We start from the raw sequence: 19,849 nt of genomic DNA, 5'->3' as shown, positions 1-19,849 counted from the left end.
AAAATCCCTCCTGGTCAGAGACTCCAAAATCCTTTTACCTGTAAAGGGTTAAGAAGCTCGGGTAACCTGGCTGACACCTGACCCAGAGGACCAATGAGGGGACAAGATACTTTCAAATCTTGGGGGGGGAAAGGCTTTTGTGTGTGTCCTTTGTTTAAGGTGTTGTTCGCTCTTGGGACTGAGAGGGACCAGACATCAATCCAGGTTCTCCCCATCTTTCTAAACAAGTCTCTCTTATTTCAAAATTGTAAGTAAAAGCCAGGCAAGGCGTCTTAGATTTACTTTGTTTTCTCAACTTGTAAATGTACCTTTTACCAAAGTGCTTATCTTGTTTGCTATACTTTGAACCTAAGACAGAGGGGATTCCTCTGAGCTCTTTAAGTTTGATTACCCTGTAAAGTTATTTTCCATACTGATTTTGCAGAGATGATTTTTACCTTTTGCTTTAATTAAAAGCCTTCTTTTTTAAAACCTGATTGATCTCTCCTTGTTTAAGATCCAAGCAGTTTGGATCTGTATTCACCAGGGAATTGGTGAAAGGTTTCTCAAGGCTTCCCAGGGAGGGAATCCATCGAGAATGGTGGCAGCGGGACCAGAGCTAAGCTGGTAGATAAGCTTAGCAGTTTTCATGCAGGCCCCTACATTTGTACCCTAAAGTTCAAAGTAGGGATACAGCCTTGACAGCACTCTTTTTGGAATTTCATAGGAAGAGCTCAATGTATACACAAAGCAGCCACAAGCACTAGGTAAGCAGGATTTGACTATTTAACTAGTATCACTTGAAGAGATGGATCAGCACTGACGATAGAGAAGTGGGCAGAAAGACTTATCACTGCGGTTTGAACTGGACTACCCTGTGGGCACAAAGTCCTTGTGCAGATCTGAAGGTCAAAAAGTAGCACTATGATGCCAAAGCTATAGGAATGATTCATGAAACACATACACCAGGGGCTAGAATCCTAATATTGGACAGTGTTCTAGAACCTCCTGAGCCACTGTACAAGTAATTGTGAGTTTCTATGACAATTTCATGAAAGTTCTTCCCAAGTCCACATGGAGGGAGAAACCTAAGCCTGCCCTGCCAGCATTCCACCTTCTCCTAAATCTCTGCAGTTCTATTACTGAAAGAAAAGTGAGAAGGGCAGCAGAGAGGACAGGGTTTATTCACCTATAATTAGGCTTCAAAGGACAAGAAAGGTGAATTGTTTCCTATTTATCTAGTTGGAGATTTCACAGCATCTTCATTTCTGTACAGCTTCTAGTTCTATAGTTAGCTATATTGAATCTGATTTAATTCAGAAACTCGTGTTTTGTCACTATAGGAGCAGGACTGAATCCAGTCTTTGCCCTTTACTGCAAATTGAGCTTAACGGGATAATTTTAACAAATCATTTTCTCTCTAAACCATAAATGCTTTAATATTTCCAAGCTGGTATATTTAAAACTGTTTTCTTAAAATAATGCATTAATGTATTTTCTTTTCAATATAGAATAGTAATAACAAAAAAAGGTGTTGCAGAAGATAAAAATCATGGAAAAGGTGTAAAAATGCTATACTCACACAACTGTCAGCTGTCCTATAGTAAACTGCTGCAATTTGCTAGGTAGGGTACGCAAGAAAACACAGTTAAGTCCAAACCCACCAAATTCCAAACACAATCTGCTAACATCTGACACTTCATTGTGCAGACTCAGAATTATTTTTATTTAGGACACCATCTGCGTCAGAGAAGTAGCTTTATAACATAGTTGTAAAGCATTTGCGGTCCACAAAAAACAACTCTTTGCAAGTCTTCAAACCTCTACCAGACAGTCTAGCATTTCAATTGACACGCTGAGCATTTTTGGTGGACTGCTGGTGTCAGGGCCGGCTCCAGGCACCAGCTTGGCAAGCAGGTGCTTGGGGCGGCCACTTCGGAGAGGGGCGGCACGTCCAGCTATTCGGCGGCAATTCGGCGGACGGTCCCTCACTCCCGCTCGGAGCGAAGGACCTCCCGCTGAATAGCCGCCGCAGATCGCGATCGCGGCTTTTTGTTTATTTATTTATTTATTTTGACTGCTTGGGGCGGCAAAAACCCTGGAGCTGGCCCTGGCTGGTGTACCGATAGTGAGATGGCTTTACATGGAATTTGGAACTGCTAGGAAGAAGTGTGCTTCCCTCAGACTCGACCTGCTGAGAATTCCCTATAGAAGCAATAAGCCAAAACTAGCTCTGTTTCTCCTGCATGTTAAATTCCAACGTGTATAGCATCAGGGTTATAGGTTATCATGGAATATTTTAGTATGTTATATTTTTTTGAAAAGTGAATGGAAAATGGCATCATGGTCTTCTATGTTTAAGGTCTGATCCTTCAATTACTCTTCACACAGGAGTCCTATTGAAATCAGTGGGAGTTCTATGAGCGCAGCATGGGGCCATTATATCCAGTGGCTTTCACAGCATATTGGGTCAGTTTACAAACCCAAAGAAAAATCATTTTTCTAACATCCAGTGCTGCAAACTGCACCTACGATCTGCCTCTTCCTGTACATCATCGCCAGTAACAAAAGATTCTGCAGTAGGAACTTAGCTGAGTTGGAGAGGCAGGATAACATTCAGCTCCCTTCTCTGTAACTATAATGGCTCTGAGATGCCAGCTGTAGTTAACATTTTGCATCTCCCAGCATACCAGGAGATAAAAATCAAAGATGGACAGTTAGCAAAGAGTGTCATTTTTACATTGTCACTGTTCTCTCTGTAACCACATTTTAAAGTGTGTAATACGTACACATAATGTATGTGAGGCACATTTAACCCTCTTGGACCTATACAGAAGAGGAAAATTGCAGTTCTTACAGAGAACAGCTGAACCTCCAGGTTTGTTTGGTTAATTCCTTATTTTAAGTCTGCAAGTACGTTGTTATGCTAATGTTATTTCTTCGTTTTTCATTCTTGTATCCAGCTTGCTGAAGAGCTCTTATGTTTTGGGTTTCAGGCACCTGTGTCAGTCCAGACCAGGAACTGTTTTAAAATAAATCTCCTGAGTCATAGCATATTTAAAAAGGAACAGCAGTAGACGGGGTGGTTCACGACTCAAAGCACAGCAAGTTTTGCTGCTGATACAGAGAAAATAGAGTCACACAGCTGATGCTTAAAGCACCAAAGTAGCAAGTACAGGTGAAGCTCAGGTGTCCAATGAGTGAGATACCAGCAGGTGCAATAATGACTCTGCAGAAGAAAGAGGTAGAGTGAGCGGTTTTCTAGCAATTCCTTCTTACCATAGTGCCTAGGAGCCCAGGACCTCATTGTGAGAGAAACTGTACAGACAGAGAACAGAAAGACAAGAGGCAACAGATAGATACAGACAAGCAAAGAAGAGTACAAGGAAACTATGCGATAATATTGGTCAGCATGAATAGGCAGTGGTCTCAGCACACTGGTGGGCTAACTGCTGTCAATTTTTTGTAAGCATCAAGGCAAAGGAGAGTAATTTGAACAGGGATAATAAGGTAGCTTACCTGAGGGCCTGACAGCCCAGTTATTCAAAAAGTGTCCTACAGATGAGAGCAGTGTAATCTAAAAAGTCCCATGACACCATGTGAGATAGGGAGATATATAGCTAAAGGAATGGAGGCAGAGGGCTAAGTGCACATACTAGTGAATGGGAGTGAAATCCTGGCCCCACTGAAGACAATGGCAGAAGTCCCATTGACTTCACTAAAGACAGGATTTCACCCCTAGTATGTGTACAAGTTTAGGGATAGGCACATAGCAGAAAATATTTCCTATCCGAGTAGAACAGAACTGCAGCCTGAGGGATTCTGGGCTCTGCTGAGATACTGGCTAATGAACAACCTGTAGGAGACCTGAGATTTTTATTAAGTTCAAACTCTGACAAGAAAATCTTAGTGGCAAAGACACTGTGAGGGAGGATCCTACAATTGCTGTGGATACAGGATGTGAAGGTCACTAGCAGTGACCAAATAAAACCAGGATCTGCTTTATAACAATTCTCTGATAGGGGAGAAAACCAGACCCTCTGAAATGTCAGAGGAGTCCTTATTCTGGATTCAGGGATTTGCCCTGTCTACTGCATTGAAAAGATTCTTAATATCACAGGCGTCCGGTTTCCTGTTCCTATTCCCTAGAGGATTCTCCCTCTGGTAAACACGACAAGTCACACTGATGGAAAACACCTACAATTTCCCTTCCAACAGCTGTTTTAGTGCCTCAGTACCACCATGCTACTGGCAGCAGCAGACACCCAGATACCAAGAGGTTTCCAAGATACTAGCATATCAGTACTGTAGTAGGAGTAACTTCGTCAACACTTGCTCACTGTCCTATATCCATTGTCTCAATGGGTTTGCTTATACATTGGAGTTGACATGCTGGAGCAGATTGTTAGTCCAGTGCATTTAGCTGAATATCTTGCCTCCATCAGGGCTAGCACCTGATGCTTCACAAGAATGCACACCCTCTCCCATATTAGCCTATTGAGCATATTTCACCAGCCATTGTGCAGTGCTACCAATGGAGGAGGTCCTGATAGAATGCTTCACACCTTGATGTCTCCCTGCTCCTCACCATACCATAAACAGGGTAACGGGTATAAAAGAAAATGCAGATTAGCAAAACAAGTAGACCACTGAGTTTGAATGCGTTAGCATCAATGGCCTAAAGAAGCAAATAAACTAGGTATGTATTATATGAGCAGGGGTCCTTTATTCCTGATACAATGCAATCTATAAAACATTATGTCTCTCAGTTCCATTAACATGGAGACTGGATTCAGCAGATGAGGCTTCAGGTGTAGTACAATTACAGGGCCAGACTGAGAATTTTTCACTGAAATGCAAAAAAGAAATAGAATTTTGCTTCTTTAAGAGAATCCTGCTATTAACTTTTCTACTCTCCCTTTAGGCTTTGTAACCAGCTCCCACCATGGGTGACAGCGCTTGGGTGGGGACCTGGAGGCCTCATCGTCCAAGGGGCCCAATAATGGCCCACTTTACCAGCCCAGGACCAAAGTACTCAATACAGGGGACAACAGGTAAAAGGACAGAAAGATACAGAGTTTCAAGAAACACAGTTGATAACATGAGTTAAACACACTAAATCCAGATCAGTTCAAACAATTCATTTAGTACAAACTCTCACATATTCTATTCAAATAATTCCACTTTCTCTGATGTGAAAGTTAATAAAACCCTCCTACAGGATGTCTCTATTAATTTTCATTATAACCTAAGAAATAGGACAGGGTGACTCTGCTTAGTACAGACTTATGCTGAACCATTTCAAATGGTGTTTTCTTTACCATCAATCGTTATTTTAAATCTCTCTGTGGCGAGTAGATTTTGTCGGTAGGCTGGTAAATTTTCATGACATCACAAAGATGAACTAGAAACACGTTTCCTTGGAGTAGAAATTACAAAAAGGAGAAGTTGTTGGGAAATTCATAAAGAATATCTCTGCTGTGCTTAACCTCACTGCCAACCACCTATGGCTGTAACTCCCCAGAAAATTAGAGCAAGGTGTTAGATGTCTGACTGTGATGCAAATGACAGTCAGACATTTGTAAGAGGCAGCTTGACTCTTACATCACCTCTCACTTCTGCTGCTGCATACCTTTTGTCTTCCTCGTAATAAAGTGTCAATATTTAGCTAAGGAATTATATCACCATCTGAACTATTTGTATTATGCACATTTTTAAGGCATCGATCAATAAGAATATAAATTCAGAAGGAATTTTCAATATAGATTTTTAGAAATAATGTCACTAGGAGGTTGTTGTCACTCTCACTGGGAAGCTGCCATTTGAACAACTGTATTGTACTTCCCAGCAGCAGGACACATGGTAGGTAGCATCCCCATTAGAATGCATTGGAAAACAAGGTTTAAAATTAGTGGTAAGTAATAAGTGTTCTTTACGGTTGAGTTTGGGTGTTTTTTATTATTTTGGTTATTTTAAACAGCTGGTTGTTAAATAACCAAAGTATTTTGTAGTTCCAGAATTTGCTTTACAACAACTTTGGCATACTCTAATCACCAGTGTTTTCACATGGGAAAGTCAACGTTTTCAGTCGTACTAGGCATCAGATTGTTAAGACCGAGTTTTCTTGTTTGATCCCAAATTATTTAAAACTAGTATTTCAAACTAATTTTGTTTAGGAGTTACTCTTCTGTGTAATTGGAAGTAATTTTTAGAATCTCTTATATTACGAGGTAGTTTGCAGGAAAATTCTCTTGGCTTTAGGGTATGTCTATGCTGGGAAAGGTACCAAAATAGCTATTCCAGAGTAATTATTCCAGGGATAGTTGTTTCAGTATAAGCTCCAGAATCAGAGCGTCCACATGAGGGCTTATACTGAAAGAACTATTGGAATAATTATTACCTGAATAGCTATTTTGGTAAGTTTTCTGAGGTAGACAAGCTTTAGTCTCTGTAATAAGAACAGGACAGTACAGCTCACTTTTGCAATCCGTGGATGAAATCCTGGCCCCACTGAAATCAATGAGTTTTGCCATTTGTTAGTGATTCACCCCTTTTGTCCAGTGACAGAACTGCTCAGAAGGCGACAGCTTAGGCTTGGTTATAACAAGAGAGAAACCTCTGACATACCCATAAACTGAGATGAATGGGCAATAATAATGACCGTATGTCCATCCTACAAACCAAAAGTAAAGCCAGCGTCTTAGAAATGAATCTCATGGTCCAAAAGCTCTAAAACGACTTTAGCAACAAGACCCAAAGGGGAATTAAAATAAAACTTGACACATGCATATGAAATGTAGCCCTTCTTCGTAGGTTACCTGAAGCACAACCCCACCAAAAGGAAAGCCCCTGCCTACACTTTTAAGGGGGCAAGGCCTTTGCTCCGTGAAGCCTGTTCTCCGGGTCCTCGTTACTATGTGGAACCCGCAATGACCAGGAAGGGAAAGGAAGCTGCCCCAGCTTATACCATGTGTGGGCGCCCCAAGGTGAAAACTGAGGTCACACCTGGCCCAAGTGAGTAATATTTCTTTCAACCATTTATTCAAGGTGAGGATAATGTGCCTATGGGTGTCCTACATTAGGGGAATATAAACCACAGCAAAATGAGGTATAGATGTTTTCAAATGGAAAGTAACAGCTCCAGCATTTGAGGGTAGGATGTGGAAGGAACAACAACATGGGTGGTAGACTCAGGATTCAAGGAAGGGCAGTGCAGGGCCACAGGGCTGGGAGGAGGGGAACAGCAGTGCAGGGGGTGGGAGCAGGATGGAGGAGAACTGGCAAAGCAGGACGATGGGGATGGGATGTAGGGGGAAAGTGGCCATGCAGCATGATGTGGTCAGTTGGGACACTGCAATTTTGCACAGACTGAACCTACAGACCAAGCCACCTGTTTGGCATGAAAGGATCACTGTTGTTGCTTTGCTCATCTCTTGTCTAGGCGATTATTCACCAGAGAAGTCAAAAAAGCATGTTTATGAATCTGCTCCTGTGCACTCCATGTCATTCAGGACTAGGAGCTTCAGTGTAGACAGCACTCCAGGTAAAAATCCAACAACTAATAAAGGAAACCAATCTAGGAGTCCTGTAGTTGCCACCTGACCTAAAAGCCAGAAAGAAAGTGAAATTCCTGAGCCTGACTCCACAGCAAAGTATTATAATGAAGGAAGAAAGCTTTGGTAATAGCATGTGTAGTTTGAACTTGGGGCTCTTAAAAGCCATGAACTAGAGATGGTCCTGAGCTTAATATGGTTGTCCTCTGCACTGGTTACAATATAGTTCCAATTTGTAGTGCAAATGGAACCTTAACAGTGTTCTGTAACTGGGCTTAAGACTTGCTCACATCCAAAGCTTTCGCTCAGTTACAGTACATGGTTAAGGACAGCCCTGTCTACACTAAAACAGAAATCATGTCTTAAACGAGTCAATGGACATGCATGTTATAACAAGACTGTATCCCATTTGTATTTGTAGTGGAGATGGGCTCTTAGAGACAATTTAACTGATTCAGTGTCAAAAGAGGTGAAAGTTGAAGAAACTAAATTCTTCCTCTCAATTAACAAGGGGCAATGGGGGACAGAAACCAACAGGAATATTTCCAGGGGAGGAAAAAAAAATACTGAAAACACTCAATGCTCATGTGACAACTCTCAGAGTTACTAGACATTGATACCACAGCCAGGCAGCTTATGTCTCAAAATTGAGAAGAACTCCTTTGGCACAGAGGTATAAAAGCTCACTAGAAGTCAGTGTTACACCCAGACTTTGAGACATACTATCATCAAGATTAGTAGGCCAAAATATGACCTAACTTTATTGTCCTATGTCTGTTTGAAATGCATATGCAATTCCTTTTACCTACACTTTAAATATCAGCAAATAATTAGCAGCACAACTATTAAAATCAATAGAGGTCATCACATGACAAACTCCATAATAGGTCTTTAAAAAATGTCCCATTATACGAGTATAGTTTTGGAAAAATGTGTTAGTGTTCTTTTATGAAAAAATGTCTGAAAAACCCAGGTCGCTATAGATGGGTTAGGTTTACTTCATCAGCAAGAAAAGTATCAAACATGCAGAGATGAGACAGAAGAGATACAGGTTGATCAAAAATAGTGGCCACGGATCAATCATTTAGACAGATCCAAAACAACATAATACTTATTGTTGTACCACTTTCAGAGCAATGGCTACATATCATCACTATGCAACTGTTTCTCTATTACTTTTGGTTCTCTCAGATAGCTAACACCCTGTCTACAATCATAACAATGTTTGTGTGCCAACTGCAAAATAGATGTGCCCAAACCTTGTATAATACAGTTTGGTTTTCTTTGCATAGACAGAACCCAAACATTACTGGGATAGCACCTAGGAGCCCCAGTCATGGAACAGGACCCCCTTGTGCTGAGTGCTGTACAAACAGAGAAAAAAAGGTTGTCACTTCCCCAAAAAGCTGACAATCTAAGTATAAGATGAGAGACAACAAGTGGACACAGACAGAATGAGGAGCACAAGGAAACGACATTAGTCGGCATGATAGTCATCACCTCAGCACACCATCTGTTATCACATTTTTGTGTGTGGACATAACAGTAAAGGATAGTTTTAAGGATGGATTTGAAGAAGGACAAAGAGGTGGCTTGGCAGATATTTACAGGGATCTCCTCAGGCATGATGGGCAGGCTGGTAGGAAACACAAAATTGCTCGTTTGAAAATGTTACACGTGAGCATTAAAGGCTGGTATAATTGGCAGAACAGAGGCGGGCGTCGTTAGACATATCAATAGCGTATGAGAAATGATGGGTAGCATGGAGAAAAGCCACAAACATCCTTGAAAGTGAAGACAAGTAGTTTGTGTTTCATGTGATGGAGAAGGGGGAGAAAGAGGACGGATGAAAAGAGAGAGGTGGCATGGACAAAGCCAGGAAAATGATCTGTACAACAGCAAAAGATTATGATCATGTTACAAACTTGAAAAGATCAAAATAAGTCCTGTTCACAGAGGCAAAAAACAAACCGCATTACAGCCCCATTAAGCCACAGCAGGTTTGTCATTTGTTGCCCCAACATAGTTGGGATTGTTGTGTAGATGGGACCTGAGATTTATGGTAGAACAATTTGTAATGATTACATAAAATTTGTAATAACTTCTCTTTAAATTGTATAATGTTTATTATTTTTCAATGTTATGTGAAGTACATCCTCTTATACCCAGAATAGTTATTGGGGGCAGCTTTAAAAGTGCCGCTCTACTCTCAAAAGCCACTATAGCGTCCCAGGGACTCCAGTGTAAATTAGATCAGCCCACAATTAATAGCTGTGATTTTTTTTTTAAACTGCTAGCCCCACAAACTCAGCCTGAGTTCTAAACTTCAAGCTGTATCCTTGGATGGAGCAGGCGGCTTTTTAATTCCATTGTTCTTTGAGTGATTGTTCACATGGATTCTACTCTTGGTGCACATGCATCCTATGTGTACGATCTCAGATTATTTTGCCCAGCAGTGTTTGCTGGAGCCGCACATGCACCCTCAGTTCCCTTGTGCCCCTAACCCAAGGGCATAAATCATAAGTGGTGAACCAGGTCCAAGAGTCTCTCGTTTCCTTCTTATCTGTGGCAGTGAGAATGAACCCCCACTGTGTCCACCTGCTTCTCTGCAGCATCGTGTTTGTTTTGTTGCCCACAGGCAACACACCAAAAAGTTCCGATTTCAGTCAGGTTCTGGTTTTTAGGCACGCCTGTACTGACTGTTAAAAGAGCACCAATATTAGCCATTAAACCTGCAGACAGTATCTTTCTTTGTAATGATCCTTCAGCAACCAGTGCTTCTGTATAGGCAACCTTGAAACCATGTTCCTCAGTGCCCAGCACAGGTCCCTAGTGTGCTGGTACTCAAGGCATATATAGTACTTGTATGATTTATCTGTGGCTCGGTACCAGTCTCCTCTCCTTGAGTGGCTGAGGATTCACTAGCTACTGACGCATCAGTACAGCAGGTAAAGGAGACAGCTCCAGTACCGACCTGACTTCCTGGCTCTGTTGTGCTCTCCTGTGCTGGATAGGATGTTCCTGACAGTACAGCCCCTCCCTTGGAAGAAATGTACTCCTTTACTTCATCCCCATCAGGGCATAACAGGGACTCCTCTCCTATGCACTCTCCTTCCACTGCTTTGGAAATGCCACTGGAGCCACGAAGAAACTCTAAGGAAGTATGTGTAAGGAACAGCAGGAAATGACCTAATGTTCATAGGGAAAATCGTTCCTGGTGCCACCTTCCCTAGTACCTATACTCATATCAGCCTGTGTGCTACCGGCCACATGGGGTAGGATACATGACTCAGTGCCAGACTTCACTTGTGCTCCATGAAAGAGTATCTATTCAATAGACACCACATGCTCCCACAAAAAGTCCTCTCCCCATTCAACTAGTGATAAGACCCAATCCAGGTATGCAAGGGGATACTCTGTTCTGCACATCTACCTACCAAGACATTAGCGATAAAAACCTTCACTTGGGGATGGAGGACTCGTCTAAATCACCCTCAGACTAAGGGCCTATGATGTCCCCAGGAAGCTCATCTTCACATAAACATCCTAGAGCTCAGCGCTATCTGCCTTCATGCAAAGTACACCTACTGCTACTCTAGGAATCTGTGATCCAAGTGCTGACAGACAACCCCACAGCTACTATGTCAACAGACAGGGGGAGCAAGACTGTCTCCACTGTGGAGTTGGGTACATTCCAGATCAAATCACACCAGTGGCGCTGCGCCTTCCTGGCCCTCAAAACATCGTGGCAGATTGACTTAGCAGGTAGTTCTCAAACAACCAGGAGTGGTCTATCAAAGACTCAGTTCTGCAGAACATCTTTCACATGTGGCAATTCCCAGAAATAGATGTGTTTGCTACAGACCAGAGCAACAAAACATCAGGCATTAGGCTCCTGGACACTGGGATGAACATATACCTTTCTGCCAATTCCTACGATACTGAGGGCTCTGAGAAAATTCAGGCAAGACGCAGTAGTTGATGATGACACATCTTGAAGAACTGCAGTTAGTGTAAAGTAAGTAACCATTCTTTTCTGTTTGTTTCATTCAGCATGCCAGCCTCACCACCCATGAGCACGAGCAGTTCAGACTCCAGATGCCTACCCTTATTCCAGGACAGAAAAGGGCCAGGGAATGTGAAAAAGAAATATCCCTCCTTCTCTCCAGCCTCTGTTGAAAGCCTCTCTCCCATATGATGCTCCCTCTAATCCCTGAGGATTCACACTGTACATAACTATCATGGTTTCCCCCCCCCCCCCAGGTCCTGGCGCATACACGATCCCTCGGGTGATGGGACCCAACACAGTGGACAAAACTGCTAGCCCTTGTTATTCCATGAAATGGAAGAGTAAGCTTGGTCGCTTTGATGAGGATCTCCATAAGGTAAGCTGCTTTTCCATTTCCTCTCCAGCTGCTCTCATTGACAACCAGTGGTCAGTCACTGCCTCCAAGACTGAAGGCCTCTAAGCATTGATGGGTTCTTTCCTAGTACTTGGAGATAAGTGTTCTGCAGCATGAACAGATACAAGTGCTGCAGCTGAAGACTGGCACCAAACATGGCTGTTCTTAGTAACTGAATCATTGGCAAGTCAGGGCTCTAACTGTATTTGCAGCAAATACCTGTCTAAGGGCTTCATCCAAAACCCATCAAAATCAATGGGAATCTTTCCAATGACTACCATAGTTTTCAGATCAGGCCTAGTTCTTGTGCTATGCCTAAGCACCATGTTGCCTGAACTCCATCTGGAAGAGGAGTTGGAACTGGGATGAGGACAAGAAATGTGTTAAGTAAGAGAAGTTCAGATATGAAATTTCACATCAGGACACACATATTGCAATATATTTTTTATGTTCTAGAGGAAAAATCTTTTGCTCCAGTGTTATAGATACTGAGTATTTTGACATCTTATTGTGCATATGCAGTAGCAACATTTCAAACTCAAATTTCTCTGCCATCTCCAAAGAATTTTTCTTACTGAAATACCTACAGTGATCCATGTCCCCAGATAATAACTATGTGTAAAAAGTCTTTCTAAAATACCCAGTAATAGTCATTAAAAAGTCAACAATTGCCCGCAGTAAACACAGCAGCATCTGAAGGACCACAGCTTTCTTACAAGAGCAAATAATTGTTACGTCTAAGATGCTGCTGTGTGGTAAGAGTTGGAACATGATTTTTTTTTTAAATGATTAGCATTGTGTTTAACAATGAGGGGTGTGGGAAAATAAAATTGACATCTTGCTCAAGCTTATTTTCTGGAAATAATGATCCCTCTAGGTAGAAGGCTGTAGCAACATTCCTAGTGCCACCTACCAAACTAATCATCAGATTTCATGCCTATGATGATATCATACTAAGTGAAATAAGACTGTATAGCTGAATACCATGGAACGTTACATATTTACAAAATGATTATTTTTGTATTAGATGAAAAATGATCATGTACAGATTCTTGCTAATTATCTAAAACCTACTGAAAACACTGGGCTTTTAAACAAATCTTTTACTATAAGCCATATATAAAAGCCAGTGAAGGTCACAGGTGCCTAACGCTTGCAGAGACAGAACAATGGCACTTTCATTTCAGTTTGAGCCACTGTCCCCTTGCAGTCTGTCAAAAGTGAAGTGGCTCAGGCTAATAAGATTTCAGACATCTAGTGTAAACTTCTAAAGGACATGACACTGTTGAGAGGGGAAACTTGCCCTTCTGCAAAAAAACCAAAATAAAATAAAAAAAAATTGTTACAGATAAACCTATGCACCTCTCATAGGAAATTGGGGATATTGAATGTAGCGATTTTCAATGGATGATTCCATTGACTCTCTTACAGACCCCAGGTCCAGCTGCATATAAAAAGACAGACGTTGATGTGTACAAAAAGAGAGCCCCCAAGTACAGCATGAGCTCCCGGACTAAGCCTGCAGGAACTGTTAGACATCCTGGACCAGGAAACTATTATCCCGGAAAGGTAAGGCAGAGAAATCTAGAGGGTAATTTACTTGAGTCAGAGGACAAACAGTCACAGGCAACAGGGCTGGTTTGTATTTAAACTCCTTGAGTTGACAAGTCTTGATTTAGAGCTATCATGAAAACTTTTTCCAGCAGAGTTCAGCATATAAAAATCCAGATTCATATAGCAAGGACAAGATCCTTCAATATATCAATGCATTAAAGATCAGTATTGGTAAGAAGGGACATCAATCTGCATGGAAGAGCTACAATTAATGTTTTAATTACTGCCCCGAAGAGCCCATGTTGGAACAAGTCAAAGTTAAATTTTAAAAAACCACATCCCAAAATATTAATGCATTATTGAGACAGATTAATTGCAGAGAGTCAAGAAACTGGACAGGTTTCTTTGAGAAATCCTTGTGCATATCAATTCCAGCAGGATCTTTCATTCCATCTGTTTGGGTATGTATTCATCAGATATCTGAGCCTACATGAGCACATGTACAAAAATACAAAATATTATATTTGTGCATCTGGGATTAAAGAAAAAGGTTTAAACAAATAGAACTCAATCATTTCACTGTCAGCTGCTGTTGTACGAGCATAAACTTGTATGATTGATACGTGGACTCAAAGACAAACCATAATGATTCTATTGCTGACTGAATTATATCCAAGCACACACTTTGATGTCTCCTTGGATAACTGCGACCCCATTTTCTCAGATCCTGAGTAGTACACTGCGTATCTATCCCCTATAATGAAACGGCCACAACCATTCCATCACAGCTCTGAGATTCCACATATTTCTTATATCTTTCCAATTCTTTGGTCAACATGGAGAGATTCCCTTCACCCATACTCTTCACATTCCATGTGTCTACTCTGATCATTCATTTACAAAGGTTCAAGTCACTCTTCCTTGGTGCAAACATCAGGTTTATCCTGAAGGATTTGGTACAGAACCATCATAGCTGCAACTGGTACTCTTAATGGCCAGAACCTCCTCCCCCAGTATAGTTTGTTGTGCTTTCTAACCTGGGGGTCTTGCCATCCAGCACCACATGGAGATTAATGTTTCGCCTTTGTTCTAGCATGGAAGTACAGAAGGTGGTTTCCTGTTGACTCCCCTCTAGTTTTTAGCTGCTGTTGATTAAATACTTGATTGAACTTTTCCACCTTCCGATGGCACTTCCTCCATCAGGGTTCCATTACCCTCCCCAGGCACTCATCCAGCCAAAACACTGGCATGAAATGTGCCAAGTTACTTGAATGCCACTCTGCACCCAGCACCAGCCAGTTGGACTACTTTTTGTCTGGTCCCTACCCTTTGACTTGTCCAGCTTGGGTGGCTCTATCAGGAGATAAAGCTCCTGCTGGCATAGTTATCAAGCTCATTGGAATATGCAAGCCTTCCCACCATGCCAAGGTGCAGTGCCCAGGGAAGGGTTCTATGAACGGTGAAGTTGGAAGTGTAAGCTCTCATGAAGCTTACTGAAACAATGTTTTTTGTTTACAAAATGAGAAAGGAAGGCGTTTAGTTGAATTCTGCTGCTCTCATCACCTGGTCTTTACAAACACCATCTTCACCCATCACCTTACACATTTAAACACATAGAAGTCACCTGAAAGTATGTCAAAGAACCAAATTGTCTATGTAATGATACAGCAATGTTGGAGATAGAGCATCCAATGGATACAGACTGACTCCCAGTCTGCACTTGGGAGACCACCAACCGTTAGCCTCAAACATAAACTGAAAAAGATAAGATGTTCAGCAGGTCCACTACATTTGGATCGGTTCAGAATCAACAAAAACTACATGACTTCTGTCCAAAATGGGTTTGAGGGATTGTCACAGGTAAAAGAGAACAACCTGAATAAACTTTGGAATAACATGAAAACTATCATGCTCAAAGCTGCCAAATTATACATTCTGAAAACTAAGTGTCGCAGTGTACCACAGATGACTGAGAAATGGCTTGAGCAGGTGGAACAATAATGCAGAATGAAAAAGAATGTCTTAGAGACTTAAGAATGAAAGAGAGAGTACAAGGAACTAAACAGATCCAAAGGCAGATTAGATGAGACAACAGTGAATACATCAGGGCAAAATGCATGGAACTTGCGAACCACAAAGAGAGTAATAATACAAAAAATTTGTTCACAGAGGTTAGACTTCTTACCAAAAAGTTTTCCCTGCAATTGAACATAGCAAAAGATCATGATGGCAGAATCCTCACTGAAAGTGATATCAAATTCTGAAGGAGAGATTACTTTGCCAATCTTTATGGTTCATTAGAGCCACTCAGAATATAGGGCAACAGAAAGGAGAGAGTACAGAGCCAGAGCCATCAATCCCACAAGAGGAAGTGGTGTGTACTATTATGAAAATGAAGCCAGGGAAAACACCATGGGAAGGAAAAGTACCAGCAGAACTGTTTAAAGTGACTCGTGTGGAAAATTTCCAACCATGTATGGACGACTAGAAATTGGCCAGACAACTAGATGAAAGGGAGTCTGTCTGCCATTACCAAAGAAAGGAGACATAACAGAGAATAACAATTGTATCCTCAGCCTGATATCACAATTGACCAAAGTTTTGCCCCACATAATCCAGGATCGCATGAAGCAAATGACAGAAGCAGAACTACCACCACCACCACAACTTGTTTTCAGAGAGGAACAAGACACACGTGATCAAACTGTGAACGTCAGTCACATAATTGAAAAATGCAGGGAGTACAACCACCCATTGATCATGTGTTTCATGGACTACTCAAAAGTGTTCAATACTGTCCAACTTGATCATCTTTGGAGGATAATGGCAGATTTGCAAGTCTCTACCTTCAACAACAGACGACACTGCTGCAGGCAATAGCTAGTGGTTTTTCACTGGGCTGTGCGCGAGACAAGGGTGTATTTTGTCCCAAACTTTTTCAAGAGGTATGCAGAATGAAACAAACCTGGAAGATTTTGATAAAGTGGAAGGAGCTGGGATTTCCATTGGTGGAACCCCTCTTAACTGACCTTAGATATGCCAATGACAATACCTGTTGCTACAACCACAGGTGGAATGTAATGAATGCTGGAATCTGTAAAAAGTTAGTGAGGAATATAGACTATCCCTGAATACTGTAAAAATTAAGTGCATGTATGTTGACACGATTAACAAAAACAGGATGAAAGTGGACATCATGATTAATAGTCAAATTGTAGATGGTCTCCCTCACTAAAGTTTAGAAAAAGCATGACATCTTAAAATGTTTGAAGGTTTGATTGGTGAAAAGCTTAATTTTCTCAAGAGCGACCTATAGATGTGAATTATGGGTAATGAATGTTGGCAAGTAGATGAAAACTGAAGCCTTTGAGATGTGATGTTGGCAAAGATTCCTGCATATCTCCTGGATGGAAAATACGACAAATGCTTAAATTAGCAGCATTATTAGAGAGAAGACGACCATGTTGTTGGAAATCAACAGGTGTAAATTTATGTCCTTTGGTCACATCAGGCACAGAGATGGAAATAATCTTGATAAAGTTATCCTGGAAGGAATGGTGGGAGGTCCTCATAATAGGGGACGACTGGGAAGGAGATGGAGGAACGGTATGTGGCAGATCAGTGAGAGGACAGCTGCTGAGTGTTCGAAGCTAGTGATGGATTGAGGCGGCTTCTGAAAAGTCTGCTGTGATGTAACCAATATTCAGACATGAATAAATAGATTTTATTTACTTAAACAAATGCACAAGTTTATTTACGCAAACATATTTGAAGAACAGCATCAAAATTAGTGCAGCTTTCACCTGTATTGATTTTTTACAAATATATATCACATTTGCTTATATATAGAAGTGCCTGAAGTATCTTAAAGTGGCAGCTTTAGAAATTTACAAACTAGTTTGGGGATCATTTTAATCTGCCACTGCTGTCCCCTAATGATGAAATGTGGCAACTATTTTTACAGCATATAATATTGTATCAATGCAGAGTTTAGAAAAGGAAGTCAGAGATACTGTACCCTACTGAAACTGCAAGGAGGAAGGCAGAATTATCCCAGTTGGAAATGTGGCCAAGATACTGCAAATTGCAAACTGTTTCATAAAGTGCCAGTGGGATTTTTAATAACCACACAGAGAAAAGCCCTAGTTTAAGTTTCACCTGAAAGACGCACTTGGCAATTACTATATCACTCTGCCCTGTGCTATGTCATCATAACACACACACACACACACACACACACACACACACACCCCTTTCTTTCAATAATGCAAGTTATATGTACAAGGGGACATAATTAAGAATAATTAAAAATATTTCAATTAGAAGCCTGCTCAAGCTGGAATATAGGATTGGAAGTATTTTGAAATTTGGGCAAGTACCAATGCAGACTACAACTTCACAGCTCACCCCTAATACTAATTGTGTGTGGGGAGGAAGGGAAGGGGGTATTAAATAAAAAACAAAACTGTTTTAAAAGGGACCATTGAAATAAGAGATATTGAATAGATTTTACACCAATATTTCTAAAATACTCATCTCTGGTCTAAGAAAAAAGCACAGGAACTCTTAACCCAAATGGCGGTAATGTCAAAAGTTATTATGGAAACAACTGATTAGAGGGTGTTAGAATAAAAATACCAACTTAATGGGTACAGTTAAATACATTCTAGCAACAATAAAAGGAGAGAGGCATAAAGTGGACAAGGTGGGATCTATAGGAGTATCTGGGTAAGTAAACCTCACAAACTATTATCATTTATGAGAAATGTATTTCATAAAGAAACTGATGCAGGGTGTGGTGCATCCAGAAGCAACAAGGTTACTTATCTAAGGGAAGAAGCTGCACTTTCAGACTGCCAACATCAAAGGTCAAACACCACCAGACACCCCTCCTCTTATTAGGAAATTTTGTAACATCTAACCCGGAGTTCAGAGAAGCGGATTGCTCTTCAACCATTCTAATCTGGCTGTGTGATCTAGACAGTCTGTGCACCAACCTGCCCCTTCAGTTACAAACTTTCTTTTCACTGATAGGAATCTAGTAAAAGGGGCGTGTGTGTGAGACAATAGGTGACCTGGACTGTCCAGATCTTGTACTTGATTGGGGAGGTCATGTAGCATAGAAAGTAGAAACTAACAAACCTGATGCTAGTTAATGGTGAATATCCTGATGTGTTGTATTTACTTTTCCATCTCCAGATAACACTGACCAAGCCTTGTGCCCCAGTTGTTACCTTTGGAATCCGACACTCTGAGTATACAATGCCTTTGATAGTGGATGTCTATTGACCTTCACGCAAGCCGCCTTACAGAAACTACATTTATTTTTCTATATCATGTTGCTTTATATTTTAAAGCTGCCAGTTTTTATACAAATTATCTTATAATTAACAATCATCTATCTTCAAACAAGTAATACGTTTCTACAAGTTCTAGCCCTAAAGGATGACGAATATTCAGAAAATGATCACTTGCAATATTTTAACTTGCCTCTGGCTATGAAGAAATTTTCCATATCCCCCCTTAATGAAGAGGACATGTTGAAGCTAGCAGTATTACCCTGGCGTGTGGATCTTGCTGCATCTACCTGCTGAGAGTCTGAACCCTGGCACTAGTGCATTGCAGCATCTGGATCCTGTGTTCCAGAACCTGGGAATTCACAACTGTAGACATAAAGAGTCACTCCATTGTGTACTACTGGGCTATTTTGTTGTTTGTTTACTCCTGTGATGACCCTCACTGTATGCGTCATTTATCCCTTTTATTGTGTTCTATTGCAGTATCACCATGTAAAGAAAATAAATCAGGGAGTCAGTATTTATCATGTCAAAGCAGCTGAATACTTCAATCTATCTTTAGATGGAGTTACAGACTAAAGTTTAAAGGGATACTGTGTGGTTAAAACAAGTTTTTACATGTGTTACATCTTTAGCTTATTAAAACAAAACTTTAAAAATTTAAATGGGCTTTTCACCACTCATTCCTAGTTTACATTTTCCTCTTCACTAATCTTGGATAATGGGGATGGGGAGCAGATGATTAGAACCACTTCTGGTTCTCAAGCCTTAGCAAAATATTGCCATTTTAGAATTGCTAGAAAATGTTAAAATCCTAAATTAAAAAAAACTTTTCATTAAATTTAAGAACAAAGTTTCATTAGAATTTTTTAAAACAAAGTAAGCCTAGATTGCCAAACAACATTCCCTTAACCTAGGAGAAGTGCTGTTCTTGCTCTCTCAGATGCTGTATGCCGGATGGCTGTGAACATGCAGCGCCTTGCAAGGTCCACATGCAGGCCAACCATAACTGCAGGCTGCACTTAGGAAGCACAGGAACTATTCCAGAGAAGTATACTGCCCT

At 41.0% G+C, this 19,849-nt stretch overlaps 1 protein-coding gene across 2 annotated transcripts; it reads left to right on the top strand.

Moving 5' to 3' along the window:
- Nucleotides 1-4,924: 4,924 nt before the first annotated feature.
- On the top strand, nucleotides 4,925-18,997 carry CIMAP1A (ciliary microtubule associated protein 1A). Of its 2 annotated transcripts, XM_065404081.1 has the most exons (6): nucleotides 4,925-5,033; nucleotides 6,793-6,993; nucleotides 7,421-7,522; nucleotides 11,796-11,917; nucleotides 13,367-13,504; nucleotides 18,689-18,997. In XM_065404081.1, exons 1-6 carry the CDS (start codon nucleotides 4,925-4,927, stop codon nucleotides 18,776-18,778), a joined length of 762 nt encoding a protein of 253 aa, XP_065260153.1. In that variant the 3' UTR covers nucleotides 18,779-18,997. The 2 variants fall into 2 exon arrangements, with proteins under 2 accessions (XP_065260153.1, XP_065260154.1); XM_065404082.1 differs by lacking the exon at nucleotides 13,367-13,504.
- The last annotated feature ends 852 nt before the right edge of the window (nucleotides 18,998-19,849 follow it).

Source organism: Emys orbicularis, chromosome 4 (genome assembly GCF_028017835.1).
Source record: "Emys orbicularis isolate rEmyOrb1 chromosome 4, rEmyOrb1.hap1, whole genome shotgun sequence".
NCBI lineage: Eukaryota > Metazoa > Chordata > Testudines > Emydidae > Emys > Emys orbicularis.
This window is presented reverse-complemented; position numbering and strand designations above follow the sequence as displayed.